Here is a 25,099-nt window from a genome sequence, read left to right on the forward strand (position 1 = left end):
AAATGAGCCTGACACAGCTCTTTTGATAAGGGGACGACATGTGGAGGCAGCCATGGAGATGACTTCCATGATTAAGAGCGACAGTATGGGGCATTCATATTGCGCTGCTATGATTGCAACTTCAGGTCTCCAGCATGGCGGCGACAGATGGGCCGAGTTCCACTATGTATCTGGTGAAACACCTGAAAATTCTGCCTGACACAGCTCGTTTGATAAGGGGATGATGTGCTGCATATCCTCTCGTGCTCCAGCGTCTGGGGTATAGAGAGTTGAAATGAGACATTGGTGGACGCTGTGGAGGATCGTGGAGGCAAAATGGACAGGAAACAGCAGGGGCAGCATGCATGGATGCCTCTGAGGCTGCCTAATCTTGGGATGGAGCTGGCGGTCCACTGCCAGGCGAGATTTCGCCTGTCCAAGCCCCTGTCTCTCGGCTCCTCCCCACCCAAAATGGGCCTGGGGGCCAGAAGCGTTTACTTTGAAAGAATTATAATTTTCAAAGCAGGCCAGGTCGTTTGAATATTTCACCTAGGAATAATGGAATAGCATAGTGGTTCTATTTTTAATTGTTTTTACGGAAATGGTTCCATGATTAAGAGCGACAGTATGGGGCATCCATATTGCGCTGCTATGATTGCAACTTCAGGTCTCCAGCATGGCGGCGACAGATGGGCCGAGTTCCACTATGTATCTGGTGAAACACCTGAAAATTCTGCCTGACACAGCTGGTTTGATAAGGGGACGATGTATGGAGGCAGTGAACTAGTAGTAGATTAAAGGTGCTGCAGTTAAAACTATGTTAGTTGGATCTTGAGATGGAGCTGGCGCTCCGCTGCCAGGCGAGCTTTCGCCAATCCAAGCCCCTGTCTCTAGGCTACTCCCCAAACAGCACTTATAAGAACCTTTTGTATAAGATCAAGTGTAGTAGCGTTCTTATAAGTTTAGGATATGGCGGGTGAGGGGAATGTAAACAGATGCGCAAGAATCGCTGAAATAATATCGGTAAATGATAAAAGTTTGCCAGTATATTTTGTGGATTACAGAGCAGGGTGACGACAAAGTTAACAAGTTTGATGTGGAAGCCATGAAAACAACCCAAAATTCTGCCTGACACAGCTCGTTTGATAAGGGGACCATGTATGGAGGCAGTGAACTAGTAGTAGATTAAAGGTGCTGCAGTTAAAACTATGTTAGTTGGATCTTGAGATGGAGCTGGCGCTCCGCTGCCAGGCGAGCTTTCGCCAATCCAAGCCCCTCTCTCTAGGCTACTCCCCAAACAGCACTTCTAGGAACCTTTTGTATAAGATCAAGTGTAGTAGCGTTCTTATAAGTTTGGGATATGGCGGGTGAGGGGAATGTAAACAGATGCGCAAGAATCGCTGAAATAATATCGGTAAATGATAAAAGTTTGCCAGTATATTTTGTGGATTACAGAGCAGGGTGACGACAAAGTTAACAAGTTTGATGTGGAATCCATGAAAACAACCCAAAATTCTGCCTGACACAGTTCGTTTGATAAGGAGACCATGTATGGAGGCAGCTGTATGGACGACTTTTGGAGGCAGCTATGGCGATGACGTGTGGAGGTAGCAATGGAGACAACGTGTGGAGCCAGCTAAATGGACGACATGTGGAGGCTGCTATGGAGACAATTTAATTTGGATAGTGCCTGTATGTGGCAGTCCAAAAAAGTTTTCAAACCAGAGGAGCAGGTAGGTGGTCCTCCAGAAAAAGTAAATAAATTGAGTGCCTGTATGTGGCAGTCCAAAAAAGTTTTCAAACCAGAGGAGTAGGTAGGTGGTCCTCCAGAAAAATTAAATAGATTGAGTGCCTGTATGTGGCACTCCCAAAAATTGCTTAAAACAGAGGACTGGGTAGGTGGCCCTCCACAAAAATTAAATACATAGAGTACTATAGCTAGAGCCAGTTGGCCCTGGCAAAAAATAGCCAGTTTCCTATGCTTTAGTGTACAAAGAGGAGGAGAAGGAGGACAATGAGGAGGAGGAGTGCATACATTATTCTGGTTGAGCTTCTTTCACCTGGTGGAGAATGAAAATCCGGAGAAATCCAGGCTTTATTCATCTTGATAAGCGTCAGCCTGTCAGCGCTGTCAGTCGACAGGCGTGTACGCTTATCGGTGATGATGCCACCAGCTGCACTGAAAACCCGCTCGGACAACACGCTAGCGGCAGGGCAGGCAAGAACCTCCAAGGTGTACAGCGCCAGTTCGTGCCACATGTCCAGCTTTGAAACCCAGTAGTTGTAGGGAGCTGTGTGATCATTTAGGACGATGGTATGGTCAGCTACGTACTCCCTCACCATCTTTCTGTAAAGATCAGCCCTACTCTGCCGAGACTGGGGACAGGTGGCAGTGTCTTGCTGGGGTGACATAAAACTGCAAGAATTCACTCCCCTCACTGGCCTGACTGCCCATTTCCTCCTCCTCCAACTCCTCTTCTTCTGCCCATACACACTGAACAGTGAAGGACTGAACAATGGTCCCCTCTTCTGTCTCGCCAACATTCTCCTCCTCTTCCTCCTCATCCTCCTCCACCTCCTCCGATATGCGCTGAGAAACAGACCTAAGGGTGCTTTGGCTATCAACAAGGGAATCTTCTTCCCCCGTCTCTTGTGACGAGCGCAAAGCTTCCGACTTCATGCTGACCAGAGAGTTATTCAACAGGTCAAGCAGCGGGATGGTGAGGCTGATGATGGCGGCATCGCCACTGACCATCTCTGTTGACTCCTCAAAGTTACTCAGCACCTGACAGATATCAGACATCCACGTCCACTCCTCATTGTAGACTTGAGGAAGCTGACTGACCTGACTACCAGTTCTGGTGGAAGTTGACATCTGGCAGTCTACAATCGCTCTGCGCTGCTGGTAAACTCTGGATAACATGGTTAATGTTGAATTCCACCTCGTGGGCATGTCGCACAACAGTCGGTGAGCGGGCAGTTGGAGGCGGCGCTGCGCTGCCCTGAGAGTGGCAGCATCTGTGCTGGACTTCCTGAAATGCGCACAGATGCGGCGCACCTTCGTGAGCAAATCAGACAGATTGGGGTATGTCTTGAGGAAACGCTGAACTATGAGATTTAACACATGGGCCAGGCATGGCACATGTGTCAGTCTGCCGAGTTGCAGAGCCGCCACCAGGTTACGGCCGTTGTCACACACAACCATGCCTGGCTTCAGGTTCAGCGGTGCCAGTCACAGATCAGTCTGTGCCGTGATGCCCTGTAATAGCTCTTGGGCGGTGTGCCTTTTATCGCCTATACTCAGCAGTTTGAGCAGTTTGAGCACCGTCTAGTGCCTAGAGCTACCGACTGATGGCGCCATGCCCCCGGATGGTAATTCGGAGGAGGAGGTGGAGGAGGGGTGGGAGGAGGAGGAGGCATAGTAGGCCTTTGAGACCTGGACCGAGGTAGGCCCCGCAATCCTCGGCGTTGGCAGTATATGAGCAGCCCCAGGGTCAGACTCGGTCACAGCCTTCACCAAGTTAACCCAATGTGCCATCAGGGATATATAGTGGCCCTGCCTGGCAGCACTTGTCCACGTGTCCGTGGTCAGGTGGACCTTGTCAGAAACGGCATTGGTCAGGGCACGGATGATGTTCTCTGACACGTGCTTGTGCAGGGCTGAGACGGCACATCGGGAAAAGTAGTGGCGGCTGGGTACCGAATACTGAGGGGCGGCCGCCGCCATGAGGTTTCGAAAGGCCTCGGTCTCTACCAGCCTATAGGGCAGCATCTCCAGGCTAAGCAACTTGGAGATGTGGACGATAAGGGCTTGGGCGTGTGGGTGGGTTGCGCTATACTTCCTTTTGCGCTCCAGCGTCTGGGGTATGGAGAGCTGAACGCTGGTGGATGCTGTGGAGGATCGTGGAGGCGAAGATGGGGTTTTCGCACGGGAGGTGTTTGGGCCGTGGTCCTGGGCAGGGGGCTGACTAGCAGATGACACAGGGGAAGGAGCAGTGGTGTGCCCGGCCGGAGGTGAACGGGCTTGGTGCCATTGAGTGGGGTGTTTAGCATTCATATGCCTGCGCATACTGGTGATAGTTAAGCTAGTAGTGGTGGAACCCCTGCTGATCCTGGTTTGGCAAAGGTTGCACACCACAGTCCGTCGGTCATCCGGTGTTTCTTTAAGGAACCTCCAGACTTCTGAAAATCTAGCCCTCGCCACGGGAGCTTGACTACGGGCAACATTTGGCGCTGATGCACCAGCTCTGGCCCTGCCTCTCCGTCTGGCCCCACCACTGCCTCTTCCAACCTGTTCTGCTATAGGACTCGCCTCCGTCTCAGAAGCACTGTGTTCACCCGGCCTATTAACCCAGCTTGGGTCTGTCACCTCATCATCCTCCGATCCCTCAGTCTGCTCCCCCCGGACTTCCTGCCCTGACAACAACTTCACCACTGTCTGACAACCGTGTCTCCTCATCGTCCGACACCTCTTTACACACTTCTTCCACTACGTCAATAATGTCATCATCACCCACAGACTGCGTGGAAAACCTGGGCATCGGAAAATTGCTCAGCAGCAACCGGACAAGTGGTTTGTGACTGTGGGAAGGGTCCAGAAAACAGTTCCTCGGAATATGCCGGTTCAAATGCCAAATTTTGCTGGGAGGGGGCAGACTGGGGGGAAGGAGGCTGAGGTGGAGGTGCTGGAGGAGTGCTGATTTCGGTGACATGGGTGGACTGCGTGGAAGACTGACTAGTGGACAAATGGCTAGAAGCATTGTCCGCAATCCACGACATCACCTCTTCGCACTGTTCTGGCCTCAACAGTGCTCTACCACGAGTCCCAGTAACTTGAGACATGATGAACCTAGTGAGTGTAGCTCTGCGGCGGTCCCCTGCTCCCTCATCAGCAGGTGGTGTCTCACCCCGCCCAGGACCACGGCCTCTGACCCCTGCAGTAGTTGGACGCCCACGTCCACGCCCTCGTCCTCTACCCCTAGCCCTCGGGTTAAACATTTTCAAAATTAAAGTTTAAACTTAAAATTTTTTTTTTTGTGTTTTTTTTTTTTTAAACAAAACGATGCTATCCTATTGCTATGGCTAGTTTATAACCTACACTGACAGCACACAACTGGATTTTGTGCTGTGCCAGATGACTTTGAGTTATAAGATAAATAAACGTAAAAAATAAATACATCAGCAGACTGTGCCTAATTCAAATCAAACCCCTAATTGTCCCACTTCGGTGTTTGAGGTGGATATGTGTGTCACTAAGAGCTAAACACAACGGTCGCAAGTCTCCCAGCAAATTCCTCACAATATGGTACTAGCTGCACTAGTAATGCCACCAAGCCCAGCCACAAGCAAACCAAAAAATAGGAAAATATAACGCTATTGTAGGCCTAAATAAGCCGTTGGGGTTCTCCTATGGATATTTTCTAGCCTACACTCAAAGCACACTGCTTTGCCAGATAACTTTAAGTTATAAAAAGAAATAAACGTAAAAAAAAATAAATCAGAAGACTGTGCCTAATTCAAATCAAACCCCTAATAAATTGTCCCACTTCGGTGTTTGAGGTGGTTATGTGTGTCACTAAGAGCTAAACACAATGGTCGCAAGTCCCCCTGCAAATTCCTCACAATATGGTACTAGCTGCACTAGTAATGCCACCAAGCCCAGCCACAAGCAAACCAAAAAAAAAAGGAAAATATAACGCTATTGTAGGCCTAAATAAACCGTTGGGGTTCTCCTATGGCTATTTTCTAGCCCACACTCAAAGCACACTGCTTTGGCAGATTACTGTGAGTTCTAAAAAGAAATAAACGTAAAAAAAAATAAATCAGCAGACTCGGCGTAATTTAAATCAAACCCCTAATAAATTGTCCCACTTCGGTGTTTGAGGTGGATATGTGTGTCACTAAGAGCTAAACACAAGTCTCCCTGCAAATTCCTCACAATATGGTACTAGCTGCACTACTAATGCCAGCAAGCCCAGCCACAAGCAAACCAAAAAAAAAAGGAAAATATAACGCTATTGTAGGCCTAAATAAGCCGTTGGGGTTCTCCTATGGCTATTTTCTAGCCCACACTCAAAGCACACTGCTTTGGCAGATTACTGTGAGTTCTAAAAAGAAATAAACGTAAAAAAAAAAAAATCAGCAGACTCGGTGTTTGAGGTGGATATGTGTGTCACTAAGAGCTAAACACAAGTCTCCCTGCAAATTACTCACAAAATGGTCAGGGCCAGCGCTATGGGTAGGCAAAGTGGGCAATTGCCCAGGGCCCCTTGAAAGGTTAGACTTTCTTCTTTCAAATGTATCTTGAATTTTGTTTCTAGGTGCTATGGATCCAGAGATATTCAGGTTTAAAGTTAGACTATCAGGTGCCATTTTTATATATAAAAATCACTACCAACGGCAGTTTAATAGTTAATATCTCCGTTTTCCTAGAAACACTTAGAAATACAGATTTAGATTCATATAAAAGAGGAGACTCTCTTCTTTCAAAGGAAAAAGGAAGTGAGGCTCTATGTGTTACAGAGCCAGAGATACAGCCCTCTGAAGTGTCTCCCCCTCCAGATTCTTAGCCATCAGGCTACAGGGAGAATTTGCTGCACACAGGAGCTGCTGCACCTCACAGATAATGGAAATATTCACTTTATATGTTACTTTATATGTTATATTTTGAGAAGGGATAATATGAACTAATGTTTATGTTTTTAACCCTTCTCTATGCAGAAATATCTAAGAACACACTTTATCTCTTATTGCCTTTTATTTCGTGATAGGTTTTTTTTTTTTTTGCAAAAATTGACTGATACGATGAACATTTGATCCTCTTCGCCTAATGTTGCTACATACTCACCGTAACCCAGAACATGTCCATAAAGTTATATGTTACACCAAAAAGTTTTTATTTCACACCATCTTCCATTATTTACACCTATGTTATGTTCTCACTCTCATTCTTATGAAGCGCGGAGGGTTCTATAATTGTTCTGCTAATACAATGGCACACATCTAAAAGTGACTTTTCTTAACTCATTAGCTTGGTTTATGGACATATAGTTATTTATTTGGGTTACCATTGTGTAAGGATCAACAATGATACATCTGTGTGACGCTGTGTGCAATTTTCTGGTGCCTCCTGTGGATTTAACGTTCCCTTTGCTGCATATTTTGGTGAATATAGATATGTGGGTCTGTATGATCTCCTCACATCTTACTGTTTTAGGAAAGTATATTTTCTTTATATAAGTATTCTGGATTTGTACATATTTTAGAAGAAATTTTTTATTTGCCAAATGCATCGCCTGGTTTTATGGCGCCTTTACTTTTTATTCTGTTTAATTGCTATATTTTGAAGGTTGTGACTGTCTAGTTATTTCAGTTTTAGTGATATTATGATTATTTATTTATGCGCACATATCAATACGGGGCATTTGTGAACTGCACACATGTCCATCTATTTCATTTAGGAGATGTGAAGGGAAATATTTTCTGTTTGGAGCACATTTTTTGCCATCAAAGTCAAATTTTAAGTATTTTTTATAAAATGTTTCAGTTTGAATCAAAATTTCATGAGGGTGCCTCTGTCAATAAACTCTTTAATGCAATTTTGAAAATGGGGTAAGTGTCTGCTTCCAGAAATTATGTGGTTTGTTGGAGTTAATTTATGGTTTGTTGGAGGAACTGGAGGAAACCTACACAAACACCGAGAGAACATACAAACTCTTTGCAGATGTTGACCAGCGCTGCAAGACTGTAGTGCTAACCACTGAGCCACTGTGCTGCCTATCATCTCCCTATCATCTATTTATCGCCTATAAAATTCTCCCATATTATAGTTTGTTTTACCATACTAAAGGGAGCCTCTTACTGACTGTGACTTGTTATAAAATAGTTTTATTTTGGGGTCCCACTTTTAGTTTTGCCCAGGGCCCCACTTTGTCTAGAACCGGCCCTGAATATGGTACTAGCTGCACTGCTAATGCCAGCAAGCCCAGCCACAAGCAAACCAAAAAAAAAGGAAAATATAACGCTATTGTAGGCCTTAATAAGCCGTTGGGGTTCTCCTATGGCTATTTTCTAGCCCACACTCAAAGCACACTGCTTTGGCAGATTACTGTGAGTTCTAAAAAGAAATAAACGTAAAAAAAAATAAATCAGCAGACTCTGCGTAATTCAAATCAAACCTCTAATAAATTGTCCCACTTCGGTGTTTGAGGTGGATATGTGTGTCACTAAGAGCTAAACACAACGGTCGCAAGTCCCCCTGCAAATTCCTCACAATATGGTACTAGCTGCACTAGTAATGCCAGCAAGCCCAGCCACAAGCAAACCAAAAAAAAAAGGAAAATATAACGCTATTGTAGGCCTAAATAAGCCGTTGGGGTTCTCCTATGGCTATTTTCTAGCCTACACTGAAAGCACACTGCTTTGGCAGATTACTGTGAGTTCTAAAAAGAAATAAATGTAAAAAAAAATAAATCAGCAGACTTGGCGTAATTCAAATCAAACCCCTAATAAATTGTCCCACTTCGGTGTTTGAGGTGGATATGTGTGTCACTAAGAGCTAAACACAAGTCTCCCTGCAAATTACTCACAATATGGTACTAGCTGCACTACTAATAGCAGCAAGCCCAGCCACAAGCAAACCAAAAAAAAGGAAAATAAAACGTTCTTGTAGCCCTAAGAAGGACTGTTGGGTTCTTGTAGAATCACTCCTGCCTAACACTATTCTAATAGAACACCCTAACGCTTTCCCTGACCAGCAGCAGCTCTCTCCCTAGCAGCATCCAGACAGAGAATGACGCGAGCAGCGCGGGCAGGGGCTAGTCTATTCCAGGGTCACCTAATCTGGCCAGCCAACCACTGCTATCGACGTGTAAGGGTACCACGTCATGCTGGGTGGAGTGCAGAGTCTCCTGGCTTGTGATTGGCTCTGTTTCTGGCCGCCAAAAAGCAAAACCGCGGGAGATGCCATTTTCTCGAGCTGGTGAAATACTCGTCCGAGCTACGAGCAGTTTCGAGTACGCTAATGCTCGAACGAGCATCAAGCTTGGACGAGTATGTTCGCACATCTCTAGTCATTAAAATATCAAAAGGCTTTGAACAGTAAGAAGCCACCATGAACCAGGTGTGAGATTCCCTGCACACACTGGGGTCTATCCTAAGAGGGTCTTAGGGTGGAGTTATAAGGGGGTGGGGAGGGACTACACACAGGGATATTTAAGCATGGTAAAAACAGAAACCAGCCTCTTCTGTGTCTTGCTTCCTGCCCCCCCCGGACGAGCAGCACTTAACTAAGGAACCAGGTCATATATTGTGTGTGCTTTCTGTGAATGTATATAACTTTATAAGAGTAATTATAACATAGTACTTATTATAATATAGTAGACTTTATACGTGTACCTATAGATATTCCAGGTGTTATGTGTTTTACCATATATATATATATATATATATATATATATATATATATATATATACATAGCCAAGTGTTTACAGTGAGTGTGTATATATAAGTGTAACAACCTGTAGCCGTATCCCATTCACACGTGGATCTCTGCCCTGCACGTGTATTGGAGGATTAGATATATAGATGCTATTGTGCATGAGTCTCTTTATGTACATGTATATGGTCAGGTACTGGATGTGACTCCTGCTTCAGGATATATCCAGGAGCTACCGCAGTGTTAGATTATATTGTATATACATACACATTACTGGGGGCCATCTCCTTGACTATGCGAGATGAAAACTGTACATACACTCTCTCATTCCTTAAAAATAGTGCTTTTCATTCATACTTTGCAAAGCTCACCATCCAAACAGCCCCAAAGAATTCAATGCCTTCATTTTAACAAAACTGTTTTAATTTACACATGGCCTTTCTTTACCTTTCTTTCCCATTTCCCTGATCACTGGGGGTCTTGCCAGTGATCTCACTGTTCCACATGTTTTTATTCAAATGTTTAACTAAACAAATACATGAGTAAATTGTCTATTTGATTTATTTGTCATATTCTCATTACAGGGGTTTTCAGGAAAACCTGGTTCTTTGGGCTTACCAGGATTTAGAGGAGATGCGGGCGAAAAGGTGATTTGCTCAATGGGAAACTTAATACAACATTTTAAATACACAATGTAACAATAAATAGTTTTTTACTGCAATTTAAACAGTAATTTGAAAATATAGCATTACTTTGGCTACATTGGTTTTTTTTTGCTTTTTACCTAGGGTCCTTCTGGCTACAGAGGAAATATTGGTGCTCATGGAATAAAAGGATTAAAAGTAAGTTTGAAAATGACATATGAACTAACTTATTATAGTTTCACAGTATGTAAGATTGAAAAAATAAAAAACAGATCCATTGAGTCCAACCTATGAACCTATAAATCATACAGGATTGACCCACAATAAGACAAAAAATACCCTTATAAGGCTGATACCAATTGGCCCAAATTAGGCAAATATTCCTTTCCAATCCCAATATGGCTTTCAGAATAACTCATTGGATCAACATAAAATTAACAAAATGTTTTATTCTCATAACATATGACATTTTTGTTGTCAAGAAAGACATCCAGTCCGCTCCTTATATATATGCAAAGTATCAGACATAACAGCATCCTATGGCTCATCCTGAGTCTCATTGTTATTAAAGTAAAAAATCATTGTCTATGAATATTTAAAGCGGAACTCTGCACAGCCAGGACTGGCCCACAGTTGGAGAGTTGAATCCAATGTTGGGCCCCTAGGCTTGTTGGGAGGTTGGGAGCAAGTCTTCTGCCCAAGGCTACTTTATGGGCTCATAGAACTAAGAGGGCCTAAATTAAAGGCAAATGCCAGTCAGCATGTCATTGACTGGGCTTCTAAGACCATAACAGTCCAAGACAAGAGCTAGAAAGAAAGTTATGTGTCAGCTATATTTTAGCTATTTACGAAAGGGTATTTGCATGTAGATGAAAAATGTAACCTGTGGGACCTAGTCACTCCAGTCCGACACAGCCAAGTATCAACAATTATGCCAACACACAATTGAAAAACTGCAGTATGACGAAACAAGAGAAGTGTTTATAGGCAAAGAATAAAATTTAATTTAAAATTAAATATACAGAACACCATATATACTGGAAAACATTTTTAAAAAAGCATTTCAAATCATGTGGGAAGGGACCCTGATAGGCCTATCCACAAAAATCCAAGAAGAATTATAATCCTTACGGACTCCAGGAACTCTGCATCCAGAAACAGTGAACATAGTGGGGCACAATTACTAAGGGTCCGTGGACCGCATTTCTGTGGGTTTCCCCGCTATTTCCGATTTGCGCCGCATTTAACAGGGGTTTTTGGTGCACGCGATCAGATTTTGGCGCAATTGCGCTGACTTTCATGCGACACAAATCGGGGGATGTGGCCGCCGGACAACCCGACTGATTCGGACTAAGCGCGGGATTTAAAATTCAAATTGTGTCGCAAGACATGCACTCACATACACCGGGAAGAAGATGGTGAACTCCGGCAGACTTCAGCGGGGAAGTGACACATGAAGGATATCGGACGCATGATCTTGGTAAATCTCGCCGGACTTCATCCTCGTCGCACAGTCCAGATCGGGGATCGCTACGGGACTGGGTAAGTAAATGTGTCCTTAGTCGTAGCCTTAAAGCAAGGACAAAATACAGAGTATTTAAAGGAAAAAATACCCTAGGGTGTTTCTGAACACAAACCTAATATCTCTACCCCAGTTAAGACTCTCATGAGTTAGAATTTGTTGAAATTCGGTTCGAACCCATTCGCAGAAATTTTCAAAAAAATTTGATTTGAATCGAATCATGACGAATCATGTTACAAAACAGATATTTCCTGGGTGCAGAGAGGCTGTAGGGTGTTTTAGAATGATCTGCCATGCTCAAATATACATAGGGAGCGTGGTTTGGTCTTCAAACAATGCTGTGTTTTAGTATGACACGCACATGACAGCCGCCGCTCTTAGAATCGCTTCACTCTTCAATTCCATGGGCACTTACAGAGGCCAACTTCACCAAATAAGTGAAATGGAAACAAAACCTGACAAGGTAACGTCTGTGCCAGCTCGAAAGGACTGAGCTGATGGCCAAGATCCCACTATAACATCAAAGAGGACACTCTTTTTACACTGACATCAAATGATTCCATAGATTATGACAGAACCTGTTCTGTTAAACGCAGATACATGTAGAAGCCCACCAAAAGAGTGGAAAGGGTATCAGCAGTAATTTTGCATTGACGTCACTGATCATTTTGCTCTTCAATTCATCTGTCAGTGTCCGCTTTCAATAATTGGTCAATAATCCATCAGTATTGCTAAAGCCAAAAACAAACGGAGTGAATCCAAAACAGAGATGACCAGTAAATGGGATATTTGCATGTCCTCTGTGTTCTGTATCCACTCCTGCTTTTGGCTATCAATCCTGAGGCTTTTCATTCTTTCTGACAGATTAAATGAAGGGGAAAACCAAACACAGTGGCAACGATATAGAGTGGTGGAGGATGAAAACAGCATTATGGAAATCACAGGGTGTTCCAGGGAGACAGAGGTCATTTGGCAGCAGGAGGAGTAGGCCGCAGAGTGCACAATGACAAATTATGGAGGTGGCAGCAACATGGTAAACCACAGAGTGACACAATGACAGATTGTGAAGGTGGCGGACAATCCCAGTCCCTGGTAAAGGTGGTGGGAGGCAGATGGAGCAAATGGCAGCAGATATTTGTGGCATCAGGCAGGTGGCAGCATCAGAATAGTGGCTGAGGCAGGGAGTTAGAATCCAGACTCATTTCTCAACGTTTGGGGGAAGCATCATGGCTGATTTAATCTGATGCATAAGGCATTGACAAAGGCCAGTCTCTCCACATTACGGGGGGAAAAGCGGGTTCTCCTCTGTGTAACGATGTACCCCGCCGCACTGAACACACACTCTGATGCCACACTACTGGCCGGGCAGGAGAGCTTCTCTACTGCAAACTCCGCAAGTTGCAGCCATGCATCAAGTTTGGCTGCCCAGTAGTCCAAGGGATCCTCTACCTGGGGTGGTAAAGTGCTGTCCAAATAGGCCACCACCAGGCTACCCTCCTCACTAGGCGGGTGAAGGAAGTTGCTCATTAAGGACTGAGAGAAATATTGCCAGGGAGAGCAAAAATAATCCCAAATTATTTTTCAAGTATATAAATGATAAGAAACTAAAAACTGAGAGTGTGGGCCCCCTTAGGAACAACATGGGGGTCATGGTGGAAGGATATGAGGAAAGAGCCAATCTACTGAATGTCGCCTTCTCAACTATCTTTATCCAGGAAAATCCCCTGGTAGAAGACACAATGAGGAATAATGTAAATTCTCTTTGGAATGTCAACAGTTAAACCCAGGAAGATGTACGGCGCCGCCTCACAACCACTAAGATAGATAAATCACTGGGCCAGATGGTATACACCCCCGGGTTCTGCATGAACTGTGTACCGTGATAGACAGACCATTATATTTAATATTTGAAGATTTACTGAGGACTGGTTATGTTCCATAGGATTGGCGCATAGCAAATGCGGTACCAATATACAAAATCAAAAAACGATCCTGGAAACTACAGACCTGTGAGTTTAACTTCTGTGGTGGGGAAAATATTTGAGGGGTTTGTTAGAGATGCTATCCTGGAGTATCTCACTGTGCATAACGTTATAACCCAGTGTCAGCATGGGTTTATGAGAGATCGGTCCTGTCAGACTAATCTGATTGGTTTCTACGAGGAGGTAAGCTCAAGACTGCATCTGGGGGACGCTGTGGATGTTGTATATCTGGACTTTTCAAAGGCATTTGACACCATGCCGCATAAAAGGTTGGTATATAAAATGAGACTGCTGGGACTAAGGGAAAATCTGTGTATTTGGGTAAGTAATTGGCTTAGTGATAGAAAACAGAGGGTCGTCATTAATGGCACATTCTCAGATTGGGTTGACGTTACCAGTGGAGTGCCACAGGCGTCAGTATTGGGCCACTTCTTTTTTAGATTTTTATTAATGAGTTTAGCATTACAGAGGGATTTGTGGAAGCTTGAGGAGTGGGCAGAGAAATGGTTGTTGAGGTTTAATGTAGATAAATGTAAAGTTATGCACTTGGGCCATGGAAACAAAACGTTTAATTATGTTCTAAACAATCAATTACTTGGTAAAACTGGAGCTGAAAAGGACTTGGGGGTATTGGTGGATGGTAAACTTAATTTTAATGACCAGAGCCAGGCGGCTGCTGCTAAAGCAAATACAATTATGGGATGTATCGAGAGAGGAATAGATTCTCATGATAAAGACATAGGGGCAGATTTACTTACCCGGCCGGGATTCATTAAGGCAGTTCCTCTGACGTCCACCAGGTGGCGCTCCTGCGTTGAAGAGCATCGGAACGCGATCAAGTTCACCGTCCTATTCCTAGTGAAGGTAAGTGCAAGCTCCGCAACACATTTTTTTTTTATATGCAGCGGTTTTTCCGAATCCGTCAGGTTTTCGTTCGGGCACGCCCCCCGATTTCCGTTGCATGCATGTTGGCGCCGATGCGCCAAAATCCGATCGAGTGCGCCAAAATCCTGGGGCAATTCAGGGGAAATCTGCACAAATCGGACAGATTTGCAGCATTCCTGCAGAGTTCCAGGACATGAAGTAGTGGAATGACGTCATTCATCCAGCAGTCCTGGCAACTGACAAATAACGTGGCCTCTTCAAAGGGCCTGAGCAAACGGCAGGTGTCACGCATGAGCTGCCAGTGGCTGACATCAAAGTTACACAGGGGAGTACACAGGGGTCCGCTTGCATCATCAAAAAATATTAATAGCTTTTCTCTGTTCATATAGGCGGTCTAACCTATGGAGGCTGGAATTCCAAGGGGTGGAAACATTGCAAATCAGACTTTGTTGGGGGAGGCCGCTCTGCCGTTGCAACTCAAGGAAGGTGTGCTTGGCTTTGTAAGAATGGCTGATGTGCATGCACAGTTTCCTGGCCATTTTTAGAATGTCTTGCAGATGGGTGGAAGACTTGAGGAACCTGTTGACAACCAGATTGAACATGAGCGCCATGCAGGGCGCAAGGCCCATCCTTCCCTGTTACAGCGCGGACACCATGTTCCTCCCATTGTCTGTCAACATGGTTCCGATTTTCAGCTGTCATGGAGAAAGCCACAGATTGATTTCTTCTTGCATGACGTGGAGCAGTTCCTCCCCTGTGTGACTTTGTTCGCCCAAGTAAACCAGGTGTAGAACTGCTGTGCCCTGCACCAGGTGTAGAACCGCTTTGCCCTGCACATGTGGTATGATGTACTTAGTACTTGGTTGTTGGTGTGGCTGGGCGGGAAGCACATTCACCCAGTGGGCCGTAAAGGACATGTACTGGCCCTGACCGTAGTTACGGCTCCACACGTCCGCGCTGCCGTGCACCTTGGAAGAAACCGATAAGCTCAAGGACTGGCTCACCTCCTGTTCTACATATTTGTGAAGGACTCGCACTGCCTTTTTGGAAAAAAACTGCAGTACCAACAACTTGGACAGGAGCACGGTCAGCTTCTGCACCATAGGATGGCTGCACGCATACAGTTGTCTCTTTCTAGTTGCCCAGTGCAACGACTGTTGCCGCCATGCATAGTGAGGAGTAGGAGCATCTGGACTGGGAGATGATGTCAAAAACAAACAGCTCCCTTCGGCAGTGGTGCTGGAGCCTTGACTGGCTGAAATGGCAAGTTTGCCACTAGGTGCTGCTGTTTCTGACCATGTTTCTCCCAGGTCATTGGATGGTGACGATGCATGTGTTGATGCAGGGCCATGGTGCCAAGGTTAGCTCTTTGGCCACGCTTTACTTTCTGCCCGCAGATTCTACATATCGCCACATAACACCACAGTATCGACTTGCTGACTGCTTCGCTGCCTGACGCGCAAGCTGACACCCTCTTCTCTTGAAGATGATGATGAATCCCTGGCTTCACCCGGCTCCCAAATGCAATTGGCTACATTATCATCGATTTGTGTTTCCCTTTCACTGCTATTCCCCTCAACGGTCTCAGTATGCACAGCCCTACTACTTACAAGTGCAATATAACCTCCCTTGTTACTCTCCACATCTCTACTTTCCTGCCTACTGCACAAAGCAGTGGATGTCTGCCCCACCTCTTCACTGCCAAGCAGTTGCTGAGTGTCCTCAAGGAGTTCGTCCTCGTTGTAGTGGCACTGAGCTCAGACCACATAGTAGATCTCTGGCTGAGGGAAATGAACAGGACAGAGGTTGGTTGGGGAAAGGTGAGCGCCGCTGACCTGCTGCTGGGCCATGCCAACTAAGTGTTGTATCTGACGAACCCAAGGACTCTTGTTTGGGGTTGTCAGATGTCATCTGGGAGGAAGTGGATGACCAAGTAAACTAATCGACAACCTTTGGGTTATTTATCAACACACCAACGCTAGATGACAACGGCAGTTCTGGCCTCACAGAGTCACTTCTGCTGCGACGTCCCCTTACTGTGCTGCGACCTGTGCCTGCTCCACCTGCCACCTCTCTATGTGACATATTGGTTAATCAACTATGTTGATTTGACACGGATCTACTTTATCTTCCAAAAAAACTTGAAATTTGGGCACCCTGGGATACAAGCAGAAATCACTACAGAAAGTATGTGGATTTTACACAGCATACTTCCTATTCACTTAAGCAACAAAAAAGAACTGCTATTCGGGGTATACAAATCCCCCAAAAGGGACACCCTGCGATTGGAGCAGAAATCACTACAGAAAGTATGTGGATTTTACACAGAATACTTCCTATTCACTTCAGCAACAGAAAAAGTACTGCTATTTGGGGTATACAGAAGCACAAGAACTGACACCATGGGATTGAAACAGAAATCACTACAGAAAGTATGTGGATTTTACACAGATTTCTTCCTATTCACTTCAGCAGCAAAAAAGAACTGCTATTTGGGCTATACAGATCCCACAAAACTGACACCCTTGGAGCAAAGATCCCTACAGCACAGTACAGTACAAGCAGCCGGACGCTACAGACAACACATGCAGTGTGAAATGCCGAGATTGAAAATGGCTGACAGTTTTTATAGGGCTGTGTGACATCACATAAGCCTGCCGGTCGCTGATTGGCTTACAGGTCTGCACATGTGATCGAGGGTGTTTTTTTTCTCCTTCCCAGAGTTCTCTGCCCCATGTAACACATTGTGCTCGTGCCTATTTTGGTAATAAAGGAGAAAAAAAAACTTTGTTCCCACGAATCACCGTAAACTTTGGATCTGTAACCCTCACCTTAAGGAGAAATACAACAAGGGAATATGGAGAATTATCTAACTAACTCTAGTGGTAATGTTTTAAATGTGCTGGGTCAAGCAATTTTTTGCTGTTCCAAGAACAAGTGACTTTGGTACAGTTAATTGAACTACAAGATATACATGATATACATGATTTCCGCTACTGTGCTTTAGATCTAATTATTCAGAAGGTGTGGTGTTCTTCCCATAGTTCTTGTACAGGGAAAAGAAATTCCATTTCCAGCCGTGTCCAAGGCAATTTCCAACTTTATTCAGGCATAATGTTTAACCCCTTAACGCCGAAGCCACTTTTCACCTTCCTGACACGGCCCATTTTTTCAAATCTGCCCTCTGACACTATAAATGGTTATAACTTTGGAACGCTTTAACATATCCAAGTGATTTTGAAATTGTTTTCTCGTGACACTTTGTACTTTTGGTGTAAATTTTGGTGGTATGTTTTGCATTTATTTATGAGAAAATCAGATGTTTGGTGAAAATTTGGAAAAATTAGCAATTTTCGAAATTCAAAACACCACACGGGGGGGGGGGGTCCGAATCCAGTTAAATGCCCCTAGCACGCCGCGGTCAGCGCGACCACGGCGTGTTAGGGGTTAACACCCGTGATCGGAGAAATCTCTGATCGCGGGTGTTAGAGGAGGGTGCCGACAGCCGCAGCTTCTGGCGCCGGCCGGGGCCAGAAGTTTGACGTACTATTACTACATATTGCGGGAACGCACCTCCCGCCATGCAGTAATAGTACGTCAAATGTCGGGAAGGGGTTAAAATACAGGTGCGTTATTGGCCAACGCGTTTCAAACGGTAGCTCCGTTCTTAGTCATGGCTATTGTGTTCATTCAGAAGAAGGCAAAAACCATGCAAAGCTGATGCCAATTGGTCGAAAGCAGGGAAAAATTCCTTCCCGACCCCTAATATGGTGGTCAGGATAACTCCCTGGATCAACAGAAACTACTAACAAAAAGTTTTATTCCCATAAGATGTGATACTATTGCTCTCCAAAAAGGCATCCAGGTCCATCTTGAACATGTTCAAATTATCAGCCATAACAACATCTTGTGGCAGAGAGTTCCGGTCTTGCACAGTAAAGAATACCTGTCTATGGTGATGGTAGAACATAGAGGATGCCCCTTTGCCTTGGTCACCGGCCTAGGTATGAAAAGATCTTAGGAGAAATCTCTGTACTGCCCATTCAGGTATTTGTACATTGTAATGAGGTCTTATCTTAGTTGTCTTCTTTCTATGCTGAATAATCTCAAATTTTGTAATCTTTCATTGTATTTTATTCCCTCCATTCCCCTGATAATTTTGTTTTCTCTCCTCTTCACCTGTTCCAGTTCTACTAAGTCCTTTTTATACACTGGTGCCCTAAACTGTACACAATATTGCATGTATGTTCCGACCCGTGATTTGTATAAGGGCAAAATGATGTCCTTATCATGAGAATCTATCTTGATACATCTCATAATTGTATTTGCTTTAGCAGCAAACGCCTGACACTGATCAATAAATTTGAGTTTACAATCCAACAATACCCGCAAGTCTTTTTCTCCATTTGTTTTACCAAGAAATTTATAATTTAAAACATAATTATAATTTTAATTTCCATGACCCAAATGCAAAACTGTACATTTAATCTACGTTAAAGCTCATCTGCCATTTGTCACCCCAGGCCTCCAGTTTCCCCAAATCTCTCTGTATTGTTAGACTATCCTCTGTATTAATTACTTTACACATTAATTACTTTAGCTTAGTATCAACCACAGATATTTAAGCTGTACATAGCAGCCGAACCGGCATCGTTAGCCGCGGGATCTCAACGGTAATCTACCGCTGAGTGGGCTCCGATCGTGAGTGTTTACCCCGTTAAATGCCGCGGTCAACGCGACTGCGGCATTTAACATGCCTTCCGGGGGTCTTTACCCCACGAAAACGGCACGGGGGGGCCGATCGCTGCTATGGCACCTCTGGGGTCCGATCGGAACCCAAGAGAAGCCTGAAGTCTGTGACGTCATCTTAAAGGCAAAGTGTCAGCCTATGCATCTGCATAGGCTGGCACTGCTAATACCCTGCAATACATCAGTATTGCAGAGTATTATCATGAACAAGCAATCAGATTATTGCTTGTTCATATCCCATGGTGGATCAAGTAAAAAATGTAAAAAAAAATGTTTTTCAATAAAAAATAACTTTATAAATTACTAAAAATGCCCATAAGCCCCAAAACATATAGAGACATATAACGCTCAAAAAAGTCTAAATCATAACACAAACCCCACATATATAGTATCACCGCGTCCGTAACAATCCGTAGAATAAAACTAAATAGCTATTGAACCCATATGATGAACGCCGTAAAAAAAAAAACGTTAAAAACCCGCCAAAAATTAGGATTTTTACCTATTATATCCCACTAAAAATGCAATAAAAAGTGATCAACAAAACATATGTAATCCAGAATGATACTGTTGCAAAGAACAACATGTCCCGCAAAAAAAAAGACATCGATCAGCTCTGTAGCCAAAAACGTAACAATGTTATGCCACTTGGAAGACGGCGATGCAAAAATGATAGATTTTTCCCCACATTAGGGTTTTATTTGGCAAATTTAGTAAAACATAAGAAAAAATATTCATGTCTGGTATCCCCGTAATCATATCGACCCATAGAATAAAGATAACATGATTATTAGGATATATGGTGAACACGAAAAAAAAAAAAAAGTAAAAAATCCAGTACAGAATTGATGCTTTTCTACTCATGACCTCAAAAAAAGTTCCTAAATTTTCAACAATAGGTGATACCAACCCCAAAATGGTAACACTGGAAAAAGCATCTCATCGCGCAAAAAAAAATGCCATCACATGGCCCAAATAACGGAAAAGCGAAAATTTTATAGCCTTCAAAAGGGGGCAACGAGAAAACTAAAATCCTGGCAGCTGCAGGGTGCTCCTTCCCTTCTGCGCCTCGCTGTGCCCCCATAACACAAGTAATGTCCACATGTGGGGGGTCGCTGCACTCAGGAGAAATTGTAGAACAAATTTTATGGTGGGTTTTCTCTTTTTATTTTTTGGAAATGTGTAAATTTTAGGGCTAAATGAACATATAACCGACACAATTTGACCATTCTAAATTTCACCGCCATTTTGATTCAATTACTATGAAGATCTCAAGGGGTTAACAATCTTTGTAAATGCTGTTTCTGATAGTTTGTGGGGTGCAGATTTGAAAATGGGTTGGTTATATAGGGGGGTTTTGATGCTAAATATGTAAAATTTAATTTCAAACACTATTTATCCCCAAAATAGTCAATTCTGAAAATACGGAAAATCGCTATTCGATTTGAAGGCCGTGCGACGTCAAAATAAATTATCCAAACATTTCAAAAATTATGAAAATGTAAAGTAGACAAATGGGAAATGTTATTCGGCAAGTTATTTAGGTGGTAAATCGATCTGCCTGAAAAGGCGGTGATTTTGAATTTCGAAAATGGCAAATTTTTCTAAAAATTCATCATTTTTTTCTTTTTTTTGTAAATAAACACAAAACTTATCAGCCAAAATTTACCACTAAAATGAAGTACAACATGTGGGGAAAAAACAGTCTCAGAATCGCTTTGATAAGTAAAACTGTTCAAAAGTTATAACCATGTAAAGAGACGCAGGTCAGAATCCAAAAAATGGGACTGAGCCTTAAGCTGTAAAATGGCTGCGTCCTTAAGGGGTTAAACTCTAAATTTGTAACCCTCTATGGAGTCATTAATAAAAATATTTAAAGGAAATGGCCCCAATACTGACCCCTGTGGCACTCCACTGTTAACTTTCTTTGTCTCTTTTTTCTATTGCTAAGCCAATAGAAAGCCACAGCTTACCCAAATAGTCCCAGCAGTCTCATTTTATGTACCAAACTTTTATGCGGCACTCTATCAAATGCCTTGAAAAAGTTTAGTTAAATAACATCCACCACCTCCCCCAGGTCCAGTCTCAAACTTACCTCCTCATAGAAGCTGATCACATTAACCCCTTCACGCTCCATGACGGATATATCCGCCATGGAGCTGTGAAGGTTGTATGAAGAAGGCTCACTGGCTGAGCCTCCTTCATACAGAGATGGGCTTTGCTGCATATCGCAGCAAAGACCCATCGCTATCACCCGCTGTCGGTGCTTGCACCGATCGCGGCTGTTAACCTTTTCTTTGCCTGCGTTATTGACGGCGGTGACCTCCGGAACGGCAAATGGCGCCCAAATGTCCAAAATGCGACTTTTACACCTTTTTAGATGACATAAAAAATGTAATAAAAAATTATCAAAATGTTGCACAGTCCTCAAAACAGCAGCAATGAGAACGTCGGCTCATTACGCAAAAAATGACACCTCACACAGCTCCATGCGCCAAAGTATGAAAAAGTTATTCGCGTCAGAAGATGGCAAAAATTTTTTTCTTTTTTGTACACATTCGTTTAATTTTTGAAAATGTATTAAAACGCAATAATATCTGTATAAATTTGGTATCACCGCGATCGTACCGAACCAAAGAATAAAGTAGAGGTGTTATTTGGAGCGCAGAGTGAAAGTCGTAAAAACTGAGCCCACAAGAACATGACGCACATGCAGTTTTTTTAAATTTTTCCACATTTGGAATTTTTTTGCGGCTTCCCACTACATGGCATGGAATAATAAATAACATCATGGGAAAGTAAAATTTGTTACGCACAAAATAAGCCCTCACACAGCTCTATACACGGAAAAATGAAAAAGTTATGGATTTTTGAAAATGGAGAGCGAGAAATTAGCGAAAATACCCTGCGTCCTTAAGGGGTTAAGGTTATTCACAGCAAGATCCTCCAGGATATCATCTCTAATAAACCCCTCAAATATTTAGCAAACAACCTGTACTGTCTGTAGTTTCCAGGATCACTTTTTAACCCTTTTTTGACTATTGCCACCAAATTTTCAATGCGCCAGTTCTGTGGAACAGAACCTGTGCTTAATGAATCCTCAAATATTAGAAATAATGGTTTTGCTGAAACAAGATTTTACAGATTGCACTCTGACTGATCCAAAGTAATATTGCCCTTTTAACAATAAAGATAAGCTGTATCTACCTTGCTGTATCTTCTGAGTGCTTGATTCTACTTGCGCTGTTGCCAAGGAGGAGTAGGAAGTGGAGTTGCACTCTAAGTGGGAGAGGCAGTGGAGGAGGAGGTAACAAACACTCTAACAACTCATTCAGGCACTGACACAGCCAAGTCCCATAGGATTCATGCCAAGTTCATCTTAATAAATGTTAGAATGTCTAATTAATGGTTGGCTGTGGATAGCCAGATCCTCTTGTTGGTGATGAACACATTCTTTGCAGGGACACTTGTCACAGGGCAGGTCAGCACACCCAAGACATAGAGGGGAAGCTCTGACCAAGTGTCCAATTTATCAGCTCAGAAATGTAAAAGAGGACCCATCATTCAGTACCAGTAGACGGTATTCTTTCACCATGTGAGTCACAGTCTGCCTGCTGGTACTACGTGTCATATCCAATGGTGGCTGAGGTTGAGGATAATTGTGTTCCTGCTGCCTTCTTCCTCTTCCTTGTTCTTCCAACAAGCCCTTAATGTCAGATGGGAGTTTCATCAATAGAGCCTCCATCAGAATGCACTTTTACTCCTTTATTTTTCTCTCATGCTCTAGCGGTGTAATAAAAGGTGCCATCTTTTATAGCATGCATCCAGCAGGCTGGTCATTCAGTAATCGGCACTGGTGACTATCCAAACAACTCAGCTGTCATCGCACAGGCACCAGAGGAAATAGTGGCTCATGTCAGCCAGGTTGCCCAGAGGCAAGAATGAGCTGCCCTCTGTGAAAGGTATCTCCTCTTCCAAAAACATTCCCATGAGGTTCCCTGAGTGCCAACCCGCTCTGAGGAAACTCCACCTCTTCTTCCATCTCATCCTCCTCCAAAACTGGCACCTCGCTGTACAGTTTCTGACCATTGTTGATAAAGCAACCAACCCTATAAGTCATGTGTGGACTGGCTTGACACCTCTTTCCTCTCTTCTGCTTTCTGTGCAACCATTGCATCCTCTGTCATGGCCTGAAGATTTTTGTCTAGAAGGCAAAGGATGGGAATGGTAGTGCTGATGATATATATTGGTGGTGTATTGGAAGGATTCCAGCACGGCACACAAGGTGAAGTGCTGATGATCAACTCACCCAGCATTCTGTAGCTGGAATTTAACTATTGCCTCTTGCTTCTCACACACCCTTTCCTGTATATGCAAAGGGATATTCCACCTGGTTGGTGCATATATGCACATATTTTTACAAAAACTGCCATAGGCAGAAAGATTTACCCATCTGGACAGGAACGATTTTCTTAATAAAACGTCACTTTTATTTCGACACAGTAATAAACATGAGTAGCAAGGCTACTAGGTGCTCAGGAGAAAGTGAATTAAAAACACAAATGTTTGATATGCCATAGGTCTCGTCTAGAAGGGTATATATATGATTGATGCGTGCTCTTCATATGTCATAGAGCAGTGATGGTGAACCTTTAAGAGACCGAGTGCCCAAACTATACCCAAAATTCACTTGATTACCGCAAAGTGCCAACATTGCATTTTAAGCAGTAACTTATTGCTACTTGCTCTTCAACATCTATCAATTGTATCGGTCCCTTGAGGCCACTAATACAGTTGAAGGAAGGAGGGCATATTCAGACTATCATTGTAGTTTCTCTCCTGGGTCTCTCTATACAGTAAGAATGTAGGGTCCAGTAGGATGACCTACAAAGATACTGCAGTTCTATCAACACTTTCTCACTTTTACAATAGTTCCGAACATCAAATGAAGTGTTGTTTTAAAATAGCGCTGATTGTAGCATCTCTTAAATTGCCTGGTTCTGCAGGAAGATTTGGTGGATTTGGTCTTGTTTGGTGAGCTCTGTCTTGGGATCAATGGTGCCCACAGAAAGGGCTCTGAGTGCCACCTCTGGCACCCGTGCCATAGGTTCGCCACCACTGTCATAGAGGTTAGATAGATCTTGCACAGGCTCCTATCAGCACTTCCACAGTACTGCTATGACATTCCACAATGTGTGGATAGCTATCTTAGACCCCACGTCTATAATAGACCTTGGTTGCATATAAAGAAGGTCAAAGATAGCAATAGGTAAGTAGTATGCTGTACTGTGTGCGAGCCCTAGACTGAGGCTAGCCCAGGGTGGTGCATCACCTCTCTGTAGAAGTGGGTGCAGGGTATTGTCCTGACAACTCTCCTGCGTGTGCAGGGCACCACGGTACTCATCTAGGGTCACATTTGCACCTCTACTAACCCATCAACCCTACAACATCTCTACAGAACTCTTTTGTACAATGTGAGAACTAATACTGGCGAGAACTACTAAAGGTACCAACGCTGCTGGTTAAAACATAGTAATATTAGTTCCCCCCCCCCCCCCCAACATGTTTCTCCAGTATGACTGGCTTCATCAGGAGTAAGGGCTAATACTACTCGTGGTGTGAGGACGCCGGAGATATAAAGATGAGGCCACTCCCACCTCCAGGGCTGTCAGCCAATGAAAAAGGTAAAAATGTACAACCCCCACAAGAACATTGTATCCACGCGAAAAACTAAAACAAAGGGAGACACAAGCATTGGAGGCATTGTTGACATTGTTGACTTGAGGTGGAGAATAGAACTGGACCACTTGATGTTCAAGCTCCATTCACACATATGCCTCCACATTCCAAACATACCCCTCCCTTCTCTAAATACGGTAACATTGAGACCTTTGTTCAACT

The 25,099-nt window shown here is 43.7% G+C and overlaps 1 protein-coding gene across 1 annotated transcript in view; it reads left to right on the top strand.

Annotated features, from left to right (window-relative positions):
• The window catches only part of LOC140133190 (uncharacterized), a 437,171-nt gene that overhangs the window by 231,857 nt on the left and 180,215 nt on the right, over positions 1-25,099 (top strand). The window contains exons 13-14 of the mRNA XM_072153006.1: positions 10,001-10,063; positions 10,205-10,258. Coding sequence (XP_072009107.1) covers positions 10,001-10,063; positions 10,205-10,258 — 117 coding nt within the window. The remainder of the gene's footprint in view (positions 1-10,000; positions 10,064-10,204; positions 10,259-25,099) is intronic.

Source organism: Engystomops pustulosus, chromosome 5 (genome assembly GCF_040894005.1).
Source record: "Engystomops pustulosus chromosome 5, aEngPut4.maternal, whole genome shotgun sequence".
In the NCBI taxonomy this organism is placed as follows: Eukaryota; Metazoa; Chordata; class Amphibia; order Anura; family Leptodactylidae; genus Engystomops; species Engystomops pustulosus.